The sequence below is a fragment of the Triticum urartu genome, chromosome 6A (assembly GCF_056163025.1).
Source record: "Triticum urartu cultivar PI428250 chromosome 6A, HENAU_Tu73, whole genome shotgun sequence".
Classification (NCBI taxonomy): domain Eukaryota; kingdom Viridiplantae; phylum Streptophyta; class Magnoliopsida; order Poales; family Poaceae; genus Triticum; species Triticum urartu.
The window spans coordinates 592,401,474-592,421,744 of record NC_141878.1 but is presented as its reverse complement, the minus strand read 5'-3'; the positions used below and the strand labels follow the sequence as shown (position 1 = coordinate 592,421,744).

The window sequence follows — 20,271 nt, the reverse complement described above, 5'->3', positions numbered from 1 at the left end:
TGGAGATGGAGCTTGTTGGTGCTCGACGGGAGACGGGGCAATGGCGACACAATAGCTCTTCTCAAGGAGCCGAGGGGACGCCGGGCATTGCGCACTCACGCGCTCGATGACCGTTCTCAAGACACCGATAACATCTAAAAGGATCTCGACAATCCGCTGCACGGTGTCTAGGAAAGAGACATCTGCAACATCGACCATGAAGCCAAGCGGGGATGGGACGGGGAGCCAAAGCAAGGGCTTGGGACGCCTGGCGTTGCACATCGCGCCGCGGGAGCACCTTCTCCCAACCTCCGCATGTATCCGCATCACACGCCACGAGTCCTGCCGAGCAGCCGAAAGTGAGGATTTAGTAGCCGGCGGCGGCGTCCGTGGGAACCGTATTGTGGTTGCTGCATGCGCATGCAGCAGATTTTAATTCCTCCCCTAGCCAGTCAGCCCACGTGGTGAGGCCCCCTCCCTCCCTCATGTCGTACCCTGCCTTGGAGCGCTCCGTGCGGAGACTGGCTGGCTCGCGTCGCGAGCGCCAAGTACTAGCTTCTACTACGTATTTACTTGACCGGTGGTGGACGGACTTGAGGTCTTGAGGTTGACGGACTTGCATGAGGTCTTCCCTCCCCTCCGGTGGTGGCCAGGCTTCACATAATAATAAGGCTAATCAAGTCCGGAAGAGTTGGTCTTTTTAAACCCCGGCCGGGGCCTCATCAACCAGCTGAGCATCCAGTCCAGCGTTCCAACCCATACCTGGCAGTGGCACACACACCTGATCTCACAACCCGGCAGCAAAACCATGCAAGAATGGCTGCCGTTTCGTCCGATCCGGCCAACCAAAGGTGTCCAAACATCCAGCTTTCGTCTTGCCGACAGTTTCCTGTTTGCGATCAAGCATTTCACAAAATCGAACCTCTGTGGTCTGTGCTATGATTGCCGTAGCGGCTACCAGCAAACTCTTTTTTTACATGCATGGGTTCTAATGTTTTATTAATTCTTCACACTTGCAGGTACGGGAGGCCTTATGTGTAGCAGTCAACCGGCGAGACTCACCACCATCCTTAAGTTATTGTCATTGCTGCTCGTTTCTTGTGGAGTTGGCAGTGTCCGCTCCTCCTCGACGACGACAGTCCATGATAATAGCACGGACATGATGTCGCTGCTAGATTTCAAGAGGGCCATCACCAACGACTCCAAGCAAGCCTTGACATCTTGGCATGTCAGCGCCCTGCTTTGCAGATGGAAGGGCGTCGACTGCAGCGACCCGAAGCACCCGGGGCGACTCACCAGACTGAATCTTCATGACCTAGCGTTGTCGGGCCCGATTCACTACTAGATATTTCATTATAACCGAGGGTCCAATTACCGTCGGATATTTTTTATCACCGTCAACTATTACTAAAACCGACGGTACACCGTCAGCCATCTCCCGTCGGCCTTGCTTCGTCGGCCATTACAGTAATGGTCGACGGTATAGTCGGGTAATATTGTCACCTACGGTAGTAAGCCGACGGTGAGCCGTCGGGCATGTTATTGTGACTGCTAGCTCATCTTAGCCCGACGACATTTATAGCCAACGGTTCCTCGTCGGGCATTTACTCTCCGACGGTTATTGCTTCCTGTCGGTTTTCAAAATAGTCGATGGTACATTTGTCCCGCTGGACTTAGTTATGACCATGAGGAGAACCAAACCGTCAGCTCATTAGATGGTCGACAGTGTATACGACCTTTCAGGAAACCTGTTAGCCGAGGGTGAGCGAACACCGCCACAAAACCTGTTAGTTGAGGGTGAGCAAACACCGTCATTTTATAAATTCACCAACTGTCTGAAGTCCCCATTGGCATTCTGTATAACCGAGACATATTTTCCACCATAGGTCATTACTCACCCCTCATATATTTCTTTCACCAAGGGGTGTTTCATTCCATAGCAATCATTCATAATATTGGCATTCCAACAAATGCGTCTCATACACAAGCACAAGGTATTGAGTTGCATCCAAATTGCATTAACCATAATTATCAAATGTCGAATGCAGAAAAAAATAGTAATTGAGATAGGCCACATTTTGCATAAGATAAATTGTCCACTAAGGCAAATTTGTCCATAAGATAATAAAGTGTTTCAAATATCTAACATAACTACATTTTGGCATGACTTGAAGATCATTAGACTTTTATAGCCAATCATCATCATCGCCATCGCCACCGCCATAGCCATAGTCATCCTCATCTCCATAGTCATCATATTCCCCATCGCCATAGTGATCATAGTGCTCATCACCATACAGATCACCCTCGCCATAGTTATCATATCCCCCATTGCCATAGTAGTCATCCTCATCATCATTTCCATGACTCGTACTGTCTCCAGTCCTGCTTCCTATTCCCTAAGTAATGACAAGACTAGTTGTTAGTATAATGTAGCTGAAATTTAAGTGACCTACAGGGATCAAACTTAACTGTTCTAATTGACAGGTTATCTTCTAGATGCTATATAATAGTATGATTATCCAACAATATGATGCCTATTCACCTTTCGATCCTTCACATGAAACTTTCAGAGGAAACATGAATCAGCAGGAACATATATTCCATACACATTTTCCAAGTACTATGCATATCTATCTGCGACCCCACTATCAATAGTGTTTACATTTCGCAGTCACATGACAAAGCCGAACGAGTAAACTAACAGAACACTATTGGCTAGTTTGGGCATATAGTAAACTAATAAAGAATGGCATGTACAAAAAGCATAAACTAGCAGCATGTGCCCCAAGGTGAAATAAATATTTGCATGTATATGTATTATAAATTGAAATGCATATGTACAGAGGCTTTACCGAACATGGTTCCACAATGCTTAGATAAAGGAAGAGTATCCGTAAGAAAAATATTCCGGATGGTTAGCCTAAATTCTTTCATGTCTACTAATTTGTTCCCTGCGACCTGAATAAATTATACATGAAGTACAAATAAATTATTGTTCATACTATCATATTTTTCCTACTAATGATTTTTGAATTAACATGGTTCAGTTTATCTAGTTTTGCACATAAGAAATGATAGCAAATTAAGATATGCAAGCAAACAAGGCATATGTATAGAGAAACAAGCAAGCAAGGCATATGTATAGAGAAACAAGCATGACAACTGCAGGCTATCAAGTGTGGTCTTCACTGCATTTTTTCTCATAGATGTGCAGATAAACTTGTTCTCTCAACCATCAAGTATTTACATGAAGCATCAGTCATTTCTCTTGGGTGATATAATCCTTTAGAGGAATGCGCCAATATAGTTAACCATGCATTTCTTTTCTAAATCTGTAATTGAAATATATGAAGGATCTACATCTTCTGCTACTTTCCATGACCAAAAATCCTGCACCTGACTTGCACCTATGATGTTTGTTTTCTCTTTCTAGACGCTCCTCCTTAGCAGACTGCACCGGCTGTGAGGCCATCGCCCTTTTAGACTTAAACTTCGCCTTCTCTGCTTTGCTAAACAACTCATTAGCAATTCCTAGCCTACCATGTGGCACTCTGCCTGCTGCTTCGTAGATGATTTGTCCATCTAAATCCGGGTGCTCCTCTTCCCAATTTTCTCTATGGGCATTTTTCATTGCCTTATCAAATTTAATGGTAAACTGCAGTGTTATGCACATAGTTCTCATGATGATTATAATGAACAAAGTTGCAATATTTTACTGACCCAATGATCAGCAGTTCTTTGACTGCATATCTTCTCTTCATCAGTCCCTCGATGCAATTTGTGCGTGTGAAGCCAAGCACCAGAAATTCCAGGGTCTTTCCCGGTTTTGAGTTTCTGCATTTCAAGAGTGTGACACATCATCCAATGTAAATGAAACTTCCTTATTAAACAGTAAGCAGAAAGATGTTTGACGAAAATTGTACCAGAAATTGACGTGTGGCGACAACATTTCTAGCACCACTGCAATGGAAGACCGTGTCCCCATTAGCAAGTCTGTTCCTCTTGTTGGTTAAAGATAACCCTCTAAATTCAGTACTACTCCAGTGCTCACATAGTAGACGCCAACCAACATCTGTACCAAAGTCAACTCTCTTTGTAGAAATTAAAGCTTCCTTAGTTGGCCAGCGGTTACCATCCTCATCCTCTTTTGTTAGTTCTGTAGGCAATTGTCCCTTCTTCTTTAATCTTTTGATGGCTGCGGCCTTTTCCTCATGTAGCATCTGCTTCACTTTCCTAGTTAAGTTCTCCTCCAAAACACCATCTGCCTTCTCTTGCTCCGATGGGTCACACTTGAAATGCCACTGCCAAAAACCATCCCAAAATATTTTTTGTTAGTTACTAGTGCATTTGTGGAAGTGAGTATATGCATAATCATCAAAGCTTCCAACACTTCATAGATAAACCAAGTAGTTCTGTCTTGGTTGTGACCAAAATAAAGAATTTTAACTACCACCCATCCACCAGTTTTAGACTTCTTATGTCTAAATATAATATGTTCACCTCTGTTTCAGAATTCTAAGTACTAGAAAAACTGATTCAAAATTCTCAAAGCATTTATAGAAACAATGTATATACTTACCCAAAACAATGTGTGTGTGTGTGTGCAGATACTTACCCAAAATTCTTCCACTATTTTGGAAGCTGCTGTTCTTACTTCTGGACCAGGGGACCACTTGTAGTCCTCCCAACACAATACCGGTTTCTGATCATTTTTTGGACCAATTGGCGGTGGATACATCTGGCGCACTAAGGCACCTAGCACCGTTGATGGATCACGAGCGCTGTATGGGTGCCTTTCCCATGCCCTGTTATAAATAAAGATCAAATGTAGTTAGCACATGAACATTGCTACAAGTAAAGAAATTGAAATATTTAATACTTACATGCCAACGGGAACTATAAGCGGTCGGTCAATTTCCTCTAGTCTGAGACCGGCTAAAGTCCTAGTTCTTGGTGTTCTAGGCTTTTTAGCCTGTGCAGTTGGCTGAGTTGATCCATTGTTTCCTACGGAGGCACTAGAAGAAGACTTGTTCGACCTAGCCATTGAGACACGCCTATGATGCAAGCGGGTCATCCTATTTACATAGTGACAAATACATTCTTATTAGCTACATAAAAAAATAATTAGTAGATGATTGCCAAAGGCATGACAGTAGAAGAAGAAAACAACAGAAAACATTATGTAACAACTAAACTACAAATACTATCAACCATAATATATTGTTCAATAGTTGTGTCATTAAATCACTATGTAATATGTATTACTACCAATAGTAAACATACTATATTATTCACTAGTTGTGCCACTATATAATATTTATTGGTACCAAGACAGAAAATGACAAGTGCAAAAGCTATAAATGTTCAGTAATCATCATCGTCATATTCAGAGTCATGCTCTATTGCACCATCCTCATCTTCGGTCTCATATGTCTCTTCTTGTCCTTCCTCTTCAGGTAAATCTTCTTCTTCCTCATCAGTACTCTCGTCCAATTCATCTTCTGAAGATTCTTCTCCCTCATAATTATTGCCTTGATTTTCTATTACATAAATTTCAGAGGGATCAAGCTACACATCATCTGACTCCTTTCTTGGCTCAGTAGATTCATCAACAAATTTGACACCATCTACAGAAAAACTACCTAGCTGACCACCTTCCTGGAAATATTCATCTGTAGTAGATGGGTCATTTGCGCAGTCATCAAAGTTACTCAAGTTGGTACTTGGCTAAATAGTGTAAACAACCCTCCAATCACGAAGATCTCTCCTGGAGGATGCGTAATGCAAGTAATAAGCTTGTATAGCTTGGTGAGCCATGGCAAATGGTTCAAAATTACTTAGCCTTGAAGACCACTTTATCTCCACCAAACCTAATTCTGCATTTGGCTTCACACCCTTGATGGGGTCAAACCAACGATATTTGAAGAGTACAATCTCAATTTTTCTACCAGCTGTGAAGGATACTTTGATAATTTCCTCAATGACACCATAGTAGTCAAGTTGTTCAGTCTCTGAGATGAAGGATGTCAAACAAACCCCTGTGTTCACCGTTTTCAACCTTCTACGTTTTTTCTCAAATATCTCTGATCTAAAGCGAAAGCCATTCACATCATAGGAGCTATAGGAATAGGCTCTAGAGCTACATCCATTAGCTAAATTCCACAAGTCCTCATCAGAATTGGGATCTTCTTTGCACTACAATGAAATGAAAAGAAAAACTCGGATTATGAAACATAGTAGTAGTTGAATGGAGAGGATATAATGCTAATTAAAATGTGCTTACAGCAATCTCGAACCATTCCACAAATTCGGATGCCATCATTTCATCAAGGCCCTCCGATGTCAAGTTTGGATGACTTGCATATTTTTCATCTTCAAATGTTCTGCAAATCCGCGTATGATTATAAACATCTTGCACACTTCAATTCTAAAATTACAAATTATTCATCACTTACTCACGAAATCTATCAACAGCAGAGCAGTTAGTCAAAATGTACAGCCTTGCGGCATTCAACTCTTCACGCGATAGTTCTCGGGCAATAGGCCTCCCATGTAGGTTTCCTACATGCTGAAACACATCTAAGGTGCAACCATCATTCTGCACGCGTGTTCCTCCATTATTATATCGAGGATTCTTCTTCCATATAGTGCGAACATGATCACTAAAGTAAAGAGAAACACAACTCGTGATCTCCTGCACAATACAAGCTTCAACGATTGAACCCTCCACTCTTGCCTTGTTTCGCACTTTTAAACGAAGATAGTGCATTGCCCTATAACAAAATATTAGAAGTTTCAGCAATAAATGACATAAATATATCAAAACACAATGTACAGATCAATGTTATATAGTCTAACATACCTCTCAAAAACATACATCCAACGATATGCCACAGGGCCGCCAACCCTTGCCTCATATGGAAGATGCACTATCAGGTGTTGCATTACATTGAAGAAGCCTGGTGGGAGCATTTTCTCAAGCTTGCATAATAGAACAGGAACCTCCTCCTCAAGTTCACGCATCCGTTTTGGAGCAATTTCTTTGGCACACAATTGCCGATAAAAAAAACTTAACTCTGCTATGACCTTCCATTCAGGTTCTGGGATGAAGCCTCATAGGGCAACTGGCAGGAGGCGCTCCATGATGATGTGGTGGTCATGGCTTTTCAGCCCAATGAATTTGTTTTTACTCAAGTTGACAGTTTTACTCAAATTAGCAGAAAACCCATCAGAACACTTCACTTCTTTAAACCACTTAAGGATGGTCATTCTATCTTCCTTGCTGACACAATATTTCGCTCTAGGTTTCTTCCACACACCCCTTGAATTCTTGTTCAGGTGTAGCTTTGGTCGATCACAATACAAAGCAACATCAAGGCGTGCTTTGTTGTTATCCTTAGTTTTCTCAGGAATATCAAGGCATGTGTTTAGTAAAGCCTCAGATACATTTTTCTCATTGTGCATTACATCAATGTTATGGCGAAGCAGCAACTTCCGAAAATACTCTAGCTGCCACAAACCACTTATAGCTATCCAATTGTGCTCCTTCCTAAACCCCTCAAATTTACTCTTGCCAGTTTCATCATGGACAAGACTATGGAGTTCTTCATACACCTCTTCTCCGGACAAGCGCTTTGGTGGAGGATCTAAAACTGTTTTTTTCTTGCGAAAACATTTCACACTCCTACGAAATGCATGGTCAGTGGGAAGGAATCTCCTATGGCAGTCAAACCAGCATGGCTTTCTCCCGTTCTTCAATGAGAATGTCTTTATGTCAGATCCACATATAGGGCAAGCAAGCTTCCCATGAGTGCTCCAGCATGCTACTAATCCATAAGCTGGAAAGTCATGAATAGTCCAAAGCAAACCTGCCTTTAAGGTGAAATTTTGCTTTCGATAACTATCATAAGTTTCTACACCATTTCTCCACAAATCATCAAGTTCGTCAACTAGAGGCTGCATGAAAACGTTTAGGTTCTTTCCTGGATGATCTGGACCGGGAATAACTAGTGCAAGGATCAGGTTACTCTGCTTCATGCACATTTCTCGTGGAAGATTATAAGGCACAACAAATACTGGCCAACATGAGTAGGAGGCTGCTTTAATACCAAAAGGTGTGAAGCCGTCAGTCGCTAGACATAGCCTTATATTCCTTACTTCCTCAGCAAATTTTTTAAATTCCTTATTAAATTCCTTCCAAGCTTCACCATGAGAAGGGTGAACCATTACTTCATCACTATTATGAGGCCTTGCGTGATAGTCCATGTGCTTGGCAGTGCTTTGTGACATGTACAACCGTTGTAGCCTAGGAGTAATTGGGAGATAGCGCAGAGCTTTTCTTGGTATCTTCGTAGATTTATTTCCTGCGGTTGTTTCCTCATATCTAGGTTCTTTGTAGATAGTGCATTTTTCTTTATTTTCATCCTCTTTATGATAAAGCATACAATTATTGGGGCATGCATGAATTTTGACGTAAGGCATTGCTAGACTATGCACAAGCTTCTTGGACTTATGGAAGTTTGCTGGGAGATCTTTTGCAACACCGTCCCCAACAATGTCATGTATAAGAGTCATCATCTCATTGTAACAAGCTTCTGACAGATTATGTTGTGTTTTAATAGTCATTAGCCTTCCTACAATGGATAGACGTGATTGTGTGGTCTTCTCATGCAAACGTTTGTCGGCTTCCATCTGTTGGGGAACGTTGCAGAAAACAAAAATTTTCCTACTCGTTTCACCAAGATCCATCTAGGAGTTCATCTAGCAACGAGTCATCGGATGCATCTACATACCTTTGTAGATCGCGTGCGGAAGCGTTCAAAGAACGGTGATGATGTAGTCGAACACGAGGTGATCCAAATCACCGATGACCAAGCGCCGAACGGACGGCACCTCCGCGTTCAACACACGTACGGGACGGGAGACGTCTCCTCCTTCTTGATCCAGCAAGGGGAAAGGAGAGGTTGATGAAGATCCAGCAACACGACGGCGTGGTGGTGGATGCAGGGCGTCACAGTAGCAGGGCTTCGCCTATACTACGAGAGAGAGACGTAACGGGGAGAGAGGGAGGCGCCAGGGGCTGGTGTATGAAGTCCCTCCTCTCCCCCACTATATATAGGGGTGCTAGGGGGGCGCCGGCCCTAGGAGATGGAATCTCCTAGGGGGGGCGGCGGCCAAGGGTGGGGGGGCTTGCCCCCCAAGCAAGGGGGTGCCCCCTTTAGGGTTTCCCCTCAACCCTAGCCGCATGGGCCCTAGGGGAGTGGCGCCCCAGCCCACTTTGGGCTAGGTTCCCTCCCACTTCAGCCCATGGGGCCCCCCGGGATAGGTGGCCCCACCCTGTGGACCCCCGGGACCCTTCCGGTGGTCCCGGTACAATACCGGTGACCCCGAAACTTGTCCCGATGGCCGAAACAGCACTCCCTATATATAATTCTTTACCTCCGGACCATTCCGGAACTCCTCGTGACGTCCGGGATCTCATCCGGGACTCCGAACAACATTCGGGTTACTGCATATACATATCTTCACAACCCTAGTGTCACCGAACCTTAAGTGTGTAGACCCTACGGGTTCGGGAGACAAGCAGACATGACCGAGACGACTCTCCGGTCAATAACCAACAGCGGGATCTGGATACCCATGTTGGCTCCCACATGCTCCACGATGATCTCATCGGATGAACCACGATGTCGAGGATTCAATCAACCCCGCATGCAATTCCCTTTGTCAATTGATATGTTACTTGCCTGAGATTCGATCGTCGGTATCCCAATACCTCGTTCAATCTCGTTATCGGCACGTCACTTTACTCGTACCGTAATGCATGATCCCGTGACCAGACACTTGGTCACTTTGAGCTCATTATGATGATGCATTACCGAGTGGGCCCAGTGATACCTCTCCGTGATATGGAGTGACAAATCCCAGTCTTGATCCATGTCAACCCAACAGACACTTTCGGAGATACCCGTAGTCTACCTTTATAGTCACCCAGTTACGTTGTGACGTTTGGTATACCCAAAGCACTCCTACGGTATCCGGGAGTTACACGATCTCATGGTCTAAGGAAAAGATACTTGACATTGGAAAAACTCTAGCAAACGAACTATACGATCTTGTGCTATGTTTAGGATTGGGTCTTGTCCATCACATCATTCTCCTAATGATGTGATCTCGTTATCAATGACATCCAATGTCCATAGTCAGGAAACCATGACTATCTGTTGATCAACGAGCTAGTCAACTAGAGGCTTACTAGGGACATGTTGGTGTCTGTTATTCACACATGTATTACGATTTCCGGATAACACAATTATAGCATGAATAAAGACAATTATCATGAATAAGGAAATGTAATAATAATGCTTTTATTATTGCCTCTAGGGCATATTTCCAACAGTCTCCCACTTGCACTAGAGTCAATAATCTAGGTACATTGTGACGAATCGAACACCCATGGAATTCTGGTGTTGATCATGTTTTGCTCTCGGGAGAGGTTTAGTCAACGGATCTGCTACATTCAGGTCCGTATGTACTTTACAAATATCTATGTCTCCATCTTGAACATTTTCACGAATGGAGTTGAAGCGGCGCTTGATGTGCCTTGTCTTCTTGTGAAACCTGGGCTCCTTGGCAAGTGCAATAGCTCCAGTGTTGTCACAGAAAAGTTTGATTGGCCCCGACGCATTGGGTATGACTCCTAGGTCGGTGATGAACTCCTTCACCCATATTGCTTCATGTGCTGCCTCCGAGGCTGCCATGTACTCCGCTTCACATGTAGATCCCGCCACGACGCTTTGCTTGCAACTGCACCAGCTTACTGCCCCACCATTCAAAATATACACGTATCCGGTTTGTGACTTAGAGTCATCCAGATCTTTGTCGAAGCTAGCGTCGACGTAACCCTTTACGACGAGCTCTTCATCACCTCCATAAACGAGAAACATTTCCTTAGTCTTTTTCAGGTACTTCAGGATATTCTTGATCGCTGTCCAGTGTTCCTTGCCGGGATTACTTTGGTACCTTCCTACCAAACTTACGGCAAGGTTTACATCAGGTCTGGTACACAGCATGGCATACATAATAGAACCTATGGCTGATGCATAGGGGATGACGCTCATCTCTTCTATATCTTCTGCCGTGGTCGGACATTGAGCTGAGCTCAATTTCATACCTTGTAACACAGGCAAGAACCCCTTCTTAGATTGATCCATATTGAACTTCTTCAATATCTTATAAAGGTATGTGCTTTGTGAAAGACCTATGAGGCGTCTCGATCTATCTCTATAGATTTTGATGCCTAATATATAAGCAGCTTCTCCAAGGTCCTTCATTGAAAAACTCTTATTCAAGTAGGCCTTGATGCTGTCCAAGAGTTCTATATCATTTCCCATCAATAGTATGTCATCCGCATATAATATGAGAAATGCTACAGAGCTCCCACTCACTTTCTTGTAAACGCAGGCTTCTCCATAAGTCTGCGTAAACCCAAACGCTTTGATCATCTCATCAAAGTGAATGTTCCAACTCCGAGATGCTTGCACCAGCCCATAAATCGAGCGTTGGAGCTTGCACACCTTGTCAGCATTCTTAGGATCGACAAAACCTTCCAGCTGCATCATATACAATTCTTCCTTAAGGAAACCATTAAGGAATGCCGTTTTGACGTCCATTTGCCATATCTCATAATCGTAGAATGCGGCACTTGCTAACATGATTCGGACGGACTTTAGCTTCGCTACCGGTGAGAAAGTCTCATTGTAGTCAACCCCTTGAACTTGTCGATAACCCTTAGCGACAAGTCGAGCTTTATAAATGGTCACATTACCATCCGCGTCTGTCTTCTTCTTAAAGATCCATTTATTTTCTATGGCTCGCCGTTCAACGGGCAAGTCAGTCAAAGTCCATACTTCATTTTCATACATGGATCCTATCTCGGATTTCATGGCTTCTAGCCATTTGTCGGAATCCAGGGCCGCCATCGCTTCTTCATAGTTCGAAGGTTCACCGTTGTCTAACAACATGATTTCCAAGACAGGGTTGCCATACCACTCTGGTGCGGAACGTGTCCTTGTGGACCTTCGAATTTCAGTAGGAGCTTGATCAGAAGTATCTTGATCATTATCATTAACTTCCTCTCTAGTCGGTGCAGGCACCTCAGGAACATTTTCTTGAGTTGTGCCATTTTCCGGTTCAAGAGGTAATACTTCATCAAGCTCTACTTTCCTCCCACTTACTTCTTTCGAGAGAAACTCTTTCTCTAGAAAGGACCCATTCTTGGCAACAAAGATCTTGCCTTCGGATCTGAGGTAGAAGGTGTACCCAATAGTTTCTTTTGGGTATCCTATGAAGACGCATTTTTCTGACTTGGGTTCGAGCATTTCAGGTTGAAGTTTCTTGACATAAGCATCGCATCCCCAAACTTTTAGAAACGACAGCTTAGGCTTCTTCCCAAACCATAATTCATACGGTGTCGTCTCAACGGATTTCGACGGAGCCCTGTTTAAAGTGAATGCGGCAGTCTCTAAAGCATAGCCCCAAAAAGATAGCGGTAAATCGGTAAGAGACATCATAGATCGCACCATATCTAATAGAGTGCGATTACGACGTTCGGACACACCGTTACGCTGAGGTGTTCCAGGCGGCGTGAGTTGTGAAACTATTCCACATTTTCTTAAGTGTGTGCCAAATTCGTGACTCAAGTATTCTCCTCCACGATCTGATCGTAGAAACTTGATTTTCCTGTCACGTTGATTTTCAACCTCACTCTGAAATTCCTTGAACTTTTCAAAGGTTTCAGACTTGTGTTTCATTAAGTAGATATACCCATATCTACTTAAATCATCAGTGAGCGTGAGAACATAACGATAGCCACCGCGAGCCTCAACACTCATTGGACCGCACACATCAGTATGTATGATTTCCAATAAGTTGGTTGCTCGCTCAATTGTTCCTGAGAACGGAGTCTTGGTCATCTTACCCATGAGGCATGGTTCGCACGTGTCAAATAATTCATAATCAAGAGACTCTAAAAGTCCATCTACATGGAGCTTCTTCATGCGTTTGACAACTATGTGACCAAGGCGGCAGTGCCACAAGTATGTGGGACTATCATTATCAACCTTACATCTTTTGGTACTCACATTATGAACATGTGTAGTATTACGTTCGAGATTCATAAAGAATAAACCATTCACCATAGGAGCATGACCATAAAACATATCTCTCATATAAATAGAACAACCATTATTCTCGGATTTAAATGAGTAGCCATCTCGAATTAAACGAGATCCCGATACAATGTTCATGCTCAAAGCTGGCACTAAAAAACAATTATTAAGGTTTAAAACTAATCCTGAAGGTAGATATAGAGGTAGCGTGCCGACGGCGATCACATTGACCTTGGAACCATTCCCGACGCGCATCGTCACCTCGTCCTTTACCAGTTTCCGCTTCTTTCGCAGCCCCTGCTTTGAGTTACAAATGTGAGCAACTGCACCGGTATCAAATACCCAGGAGCTATTACGGACACCAGTAAGGTACACATCAATTACATGTATATCACTTATACCTTTTGTTTTGCCGGCCTTCTTGTCTGCTAAGTATTTAGGGCAGTTCCGCTTCCAGTGACCGCTTCCCTTGCAATAAAAGCACTCAGTCTCGGGCTTGGGTCCATTCTTTGGCTTCTTCCCGGCAGCTTGCTTGCCGGGCGCGGCAACCTCCTTGCCGTCCTTCTTGAAGTTATTTTTACCCTTGCCTTTCTTGAACTTAGTGGTTTTATTGACCATCAACACTTGATGTTCCTTCTTGACTTCTACCTCCGCCTATTTCAGCATTGAGAACAACTCAGGAATGGTCTTTTGCATCCCCTGCATGTTGAAGTTCATCACAAAGCTCTTGTAGCTTGGTGGAAGCGACTGGAGGATTCTGTCAATGACCGCATCATCCGGGAGATTAACTCCCAGCTGAGACAAGCGGTTATGTAACCCAGACATAGTGAGTATGTGCTCACTGACAGAACTATTTTCCTCCATCTTACAGCTGAAGAACTTATCGGAGACTTCATATCTCTCGATCCGGGCATGAGCTTGAAAAACCATTTTCAGCTCTTCGAACATCTCATATGCTCCATGTCTCCCAAAACGCTTTTGGAGCCCCGGCTCTAAGCTGTAAAGCATGCCGCACTGAACGAGGGAGTAGTCGTCAACACGTGTCTGCCAAGCGTTCATAACGTCTTGGTTCTGTGGGACGGGAGCTTCACCTAGCGGTGCTTGTAGGACATAATCTTTCTTGGCAGCTATGAGGATGATCCTCAGGTTCCGGACCCAGTCCGTATAGTTGCTGCCATCGTCTTTCAGCTTGGTTTTCTCTAGGAACGCGCTGAAGTTGAGGACTACGTGGGCCATTTGATCTACAAGACATATTGTAAAATATTTTAGACTAAGTTCATGATAATTAAGTTCATCTAATCAAATTATTAATGAACTCCCACTTAGATTAGACATCCCTCTAGTCATCTAAGTATTACATGATCCGAGTTAACTAGGCCGTGTCCGATCATCACGTGAGACGGACTAGTCAACATCGGTGAACATCTTCATGTTGATCGTATCTTCTATACGACTCATGCTCGACCTTTCGGTCTTCTGTGTTCCGAGGCCATGTCTGTACATGCTAGGCTCGTCAAGTCAACCTAAGTGTTTGCATGTGTAAATCTGTCTTACACCCGTTGTATGTGAACGTCTGAATAAAACACCCGATCATCACGTGGTGTTTTGAAACAGCGAACTGTCGCAACGGTGCACAGTTAGGGGGAACACTTCTTGAAATTATTATGAGGGATCATCTTATTTACTACCGTCATTCTAAGTAAACAAGATGCAAAACATGATAAACATCACATGCAATCAAATAATAAACGTGACATGATATGGCCAATATCACATAGCTCCTTTGATCTCCATCTTGGGGTTCCATGATCATCTTGTCACCGGCTTGACACCATGATCTCCATCATCGTGTCTCCATGAAGTTGCTCGCCAACTATTACTTCTACTACTATGGCTAACGCGTTTAGCAATAAAGTAAAGTAATTTACATGGCGTTTCTCAATGACACGCAGGTCATATAAAAGAATAAAGACAACTCCTATGGCTCCTGCCGGTTGTCATACTCATCGACATGCAAGTCGTGATTTCTATTACAATAGCATGAACATCTCATACATCACATATAGATCATTCATCATTCATCACAACTTTGGCCATATCATATCACAAACCACTTGCTGCAAAAAACAAGTTACACGTCCTCTAATTGATGTTGCAAGTTTTACGTGGCTGAATTTAGGGTTCTAGCAAGAACGACTTCTTACCTACGTTAAAGCCACAACGTGATTTGTCAACTTCAATTTACCCTTCATAAGGACCCTGTTCATCGAATCCGCTCCAACTAAAGTGGGAGAGACAGACACCCGCCAGCCACCTTATGCAACTAGTGCATGTTAGTCGGTGGAACCGGTCTCACGTAAGCGTACGTGTAAGGTTGGTCCGGGCCGCTTCATCCCACAATGCCGCTGAAGCAAGAAAAGACTAGTAGCGGCAAGGAAGTTGACTAATCTACGCCCACAACAAATTGTGTTCTACTCGTGCAAGAAGAACTACGCATAGACCTAGCTCATGATGCCACTTTTGGGGAACGTTGCAGAAAACAAAAAATTTCCTACTCGTTTCACCAAGATCCATCTAGGAGTTCATCTAGCAATGAGTCATCGGATGCATCTACATACCTTTGTAGATCGCGTGCGGAAGCATTCAAAGAACGGTGATGATGTAGTAGAACACGACGTGATCCAAATCACCGATGACCAAGCGCCGAACGGACGGCGCCTCCGCGTTCAACACATGTACGGGACGGGAGACGTCTCCTCCTTCTTGATCTAGCAAGGGGAAAGGAGAGGTTGATGAAGATCCAGCAGCACGACGGCGTGGTGGTGGATGCAGGGCGTCACAGTAGCAGGGCTTCGCCTATACTACGAGAGAGAGACGTAACGGGGAGAGAGGGAGGCGCCAGGGGCTGGTGTGTGAAGTCCCTCCTCTCCCCCACTATATATAGGGGTGCTAGGGGGGGCGCCGGCCCTAGGAGATGGAATCTCCTAAGGGGGGCGGCGGCCAAGGGTGGGGGGGGGGCTTGCCCCCCAAGCAAGGGGGCGCTCCCTTTAGGGTTTCCCCTCAACCCTAGCCACATGGGCCCTAGGGGAGTGGCGCCCCAGCCCACTTTGGGCTAGGTTCCCTCCCACTTCAGCCCATGGGGCCCCCCGGGATAGGTGGCCCCACCCGGTGGACCCCCGGGACCCTTCCGGTGGTCCCGGTACAATACCGGTGACCCCGAAACTTGTCCCGATGGCCGAAACAGCACTTCCTATATATAATTCTTTACCTCCGGACCATTCCGGAACTCCTCGTGACGTCCGGGATCTCATCCGGGACTCCGAACAACATTCGGGTTACTGCATATACATATCTTCACAACCCTAGCGTCACCGAACCTTAAGTGTGTAGACCCTACGGGTTCGGGAGACAAGCAGACATGACGGAGACGACTCTCCGGTCAATAACCAACAGCGGGATCTGGATACCCATGTTGGCTCCCACATGCTCCACGATGATCTCATCGGATGAACCACGATGTCGAGGATTCAATCAACCCCGCATGCAATTCCCTTTGTCAATTGATATGTTACTTGCCTGAGATTCGATCGTCGGTATCCCAATACCTCGTTCAATCTCGTTATCGGCACGTCACTTTACTCGTACCGTAATGCATGATCCCGTGACCAGACACTTGGTCACTTTGAGCTCATTATGATGATGCATTACCGAGTGGGCCCAGTGATACCTCTCCGTGATATGGAGTGACAAATCCCAGTCTTGATCCATGTCAACCCAACAGACACTTTCGGAGATACCCGTAGTCTACCTTTATAGTCACCCAGTTACGTTGTGACGTTTGGTATACCCAAAGCACTCCTACGGTATCCGGGAGTTACACGATCTCATGGTCTAAGGAAAAGATACTTGACATTGGAAAAACTCTAGCAAACGAACTATACGATCTTGTGCTATGTTTAGGATTGGGTCTTGTCCATCACATCATTCTCCTAATGATGTGATCTCGTTATCAATGACATCCAATGTCCATAGTCAGGAAACCATGACTATCTGTTGATCAACGAGCTAGTCAACTAGAGGCTTACTAGGGACATGTTGGTGTCTGTTATTCACACATGTATTACGATTTCCGGATAACACAATTATAGCATGAATAAAAACAATTATCATGAATAAGGAAATATAATAATAATGCTTTTATTATTGCCTCTAGGGCATATTTCCAACACCATCAACATTTCATAGAATTTTTTGGCAGCTTTTGTTGGCTCATCACCTTTAGAAACTCCTTCAGCAACAATTGCATCAACTAGCATGTCATTCATTCTATCTCCATCCCCCGCGTTATCATGCTCTACATTTTCAGGTGCATCAGACTCCCCGTGGCTAGTCCATCTCTCATATCCTAACATGAACCCATTGCTGCACAAGTGTGTGGTCATGACATCCCTTGTGTACTTATGACCGCAAAAGCACTTGCTGCAAGGACAATGGGATTTTCCATCTACAGCACCATCGGGCAATGAGAATGCATGATCTAGAAAATTATCTACTCCACGTTGCCAAGCATCACTGATCAACTTCCCTCGTCTCTCTTTGTACATCCAACTACGGTCGACATCTACATTGCTACAAAAATGTAGAATGGAAGTAGGAGGTATAGTATAAGCATTGGATTTAATCATGAAAGTAAAGTGTGATATATACTAATTATATAGTAACAATGAGAACATCAATCAAACAATTCTACATTTGGCCTACATTGGCCATAACTAACAAGATGGTCATTAGGAGTTCTATCCAAATAAGCTAACTAATGTGCAAGTTTATTAATACCTATTTCAACTTTCTGAACCAGAAACTGAGGGAACTGTTCAGGTTATTCATGGCCATCAGAAGCACATACTAGTTGGGCATAAGTTGCTACTGTAGTAAACACATAAAACATAACCTTTTTGCGAGCATACCAGCTGAATCCTAGATTTAAGGTTCTACAAATATTCTCTCCGTTTCTTACATAATTAGTTCCCGGCTAACATGGTTTAGAAAGAAAACAAGATCAACTCGTACAACAAGAAAACTTGCCAAACTAAAAATATGAACCGCCAACAAACCAATACTGATGGATCGTGCAGAAAAGAAATTGCAATGTACAAATAATGGACAATCAGCACAGTCACGCAAGACAGAAAAGAAGAAAAGAACTCAAGGGGGTGTGACAGAGACGAGGAGAGAGGGGAATGGGGCGGGAGAAGAGAATGATACCGTGGCGCCCCACTGTGATCGCTGCGTGCCGATTGATCGGCCATCGCAGAGGAAGCAGAGGAACTCCTGACCACCCGTCGGAGTGGAAGCAGAGGGACGCCGGGCACCCCTCGAGCTAGATTGGTTTGGTGAATGCGGATGTGTTTGTTTTCAAAGAGGACCAGGAGACTATGGCGGTTAGTTTAGGACCTGATTTGGTGCGTGGTGCGCCGGCGCGCGATAATTTTTTGGTGGCCGCGCCAAGAAATCAGCACCAGATCGCCAAATAATTCGGTAACAGGAGTCCACGGCTGCGAGGTGGGCACTAACCACTACGCGAGAAACGTGAAAAAAAAAAGATAACCACGAGGCCTCCTCAACGGATTGAACGGACTCAATTATATTATCCCACGAAAACCACAGTACATATCAGGGTTCGAGTAGCAATAAAACATGAGCATATCTTATTATCTCTACATCACATAATCGTGTCAATGTTGCAACAAATTGTCTCTGGTGTACGTGCTGATTAACTAATTAACCAAACAACTCGGTCTCCACACTCAATTGTGTCAAAATTTCCTCAATTTCAGTTTCAAAAAAAAATCCCAAATTGCCTACTGTACTGTACTGTACTGTACTGACCTGAAGAGATTGGGCGTGGTTAGCTCGTGGCCCGCCCAGACAGTGTCGAAGAAGTCGCCATGCTTGCAGGAGGCAGGGTCGGACTGGATGCGGCGGCGAGGTAGTGGAGGTAGCTCCGGGGCCGCCAGTCCTCGTTCGTCTTCTCCGCCAGTGCGGGCTCTCCCCACCCAACCCCCGCTTCCCCATCCAGCTCATGGCGACACGGGAACCTGCTGCGGCTGCCTGCCGCTTGACTTTGGGGTCAAATCTGAGACGAAAGTGGAGGAGGACGGAGGCAAGTCAGGTGAGAGGTGACACATCTAGGCGGCGACCGGCGTTGAGAGAGAGGTGAATGTGAGCGGCAGGACAGAGGGGATGTAAGCGGTGGGGCTGGTCAACGGCGTCTAGTATAGATAATTTCTGAGGAGCTATATGTCTTTTTTTTTTGTTGAGGGAGAGGAGCTATATTTCACAAGGCGTCTGATGTCGACCTGGTATAGCACGCTCAGCTAGCCAGACCCAGTTTGGTCTTGGTTCGGTGCGAACCATGCGGTGCACTTATTTTTTGGCGCACGCGTCATTAATTAATTATTAGTACGTATGAAATCATATAGGAGTACAATAACTTTTATATTTTTAACTTTTATTTTTTGGGCCATTTGTTTTTTTAAATCCTATTTGTATTCTTAGATTTCCCACAGTTCGTTTGGCACATACACGATTCTTTTTTATTTTGACATGCCACATACAGGATTTTTGGTATGATCATAATACATTTTTTTTGCGAAAAATGGTCATAATACCTTGGATGATCCATTGGTGTGTTGTATTTGGTTCCACCGTGCACCGTTTTTTTCTTTTGCATGGTAATACGTGCCTCGTTTATATCATAAAGATCAAAGTACAAGCCATGTAAGGATCGACATGACAAAACTGAAAAGATAGCAGAACATCTCTGAGCTAGGCACCAACGCTCTGTCGACCACACCACCCGCCGAAGAAAAGAATGACGGATCACCTCGTCACCCAAGAATCATATGTATATAATGACTCTTTTTTAGTTTTGAAATACGAAAGTCGGGCTTGTTATAAATCACGATAGTACTAGTACTTCATGACCATCCGTAGTTGTTTGCTAAGGACCTAAAATGGTGATGAAAAATATGAACGGGTTCATATTGTATGAACATAGCCTCACCGATGCAGGGACGGCAACACTTTGAAATGGTAAGGCCTCTGTGGCTCCATGTGG

The 20,271-nt window shown here is 44.3% G+C and overlaps 1 protein-coding gene and 1 pseudogene across 1 annotated transcript; one reads left to right on the top strand and one right to left on the bottom strand.

Moving 5' to 3' along the window:
• The first annotated feature begins 787 nt into the window (after positions 1-787).
• Positions 788-20,271, top strand: part of LOC147966851 (uncharacterized) — a 43,934-nt pseudogene continuing 24,450 nt past the window's right edge.
• LOC147966852 (uncharacterized) lies at positions 5,926-8,247 on the bottom strand. Its single transcript, XM_087529121.1, has 4 exons — positions 6,845-8,247; positions 6,438-6,755; positions 6,266-6,365; positions 5,926-6,177 (listed from the first exon to the last, which is right to left on the bottom strand). Exon 1 carries the CDS (start codon positions 8,245-8,247, stop codon positions 7,096-7,098), a length of 1,152 nt encoding a protein of 383 aa, XP_087385247.1. The 3' UTR covers positions 5,926-6,177; positions 6,266-6,365; positions 6,438-6,755; positions 6,845-7,095.

Bases quoted from the DNA above. Each gene is read 5' to 3' on its own strand.
- LOC147966852 (XM_087529121.1), bottom strand. From the start codon at position 8,247: ATGGACTATCACGCAAGGCCTCATAATAGTGATGAAGTAATGGTTCAC.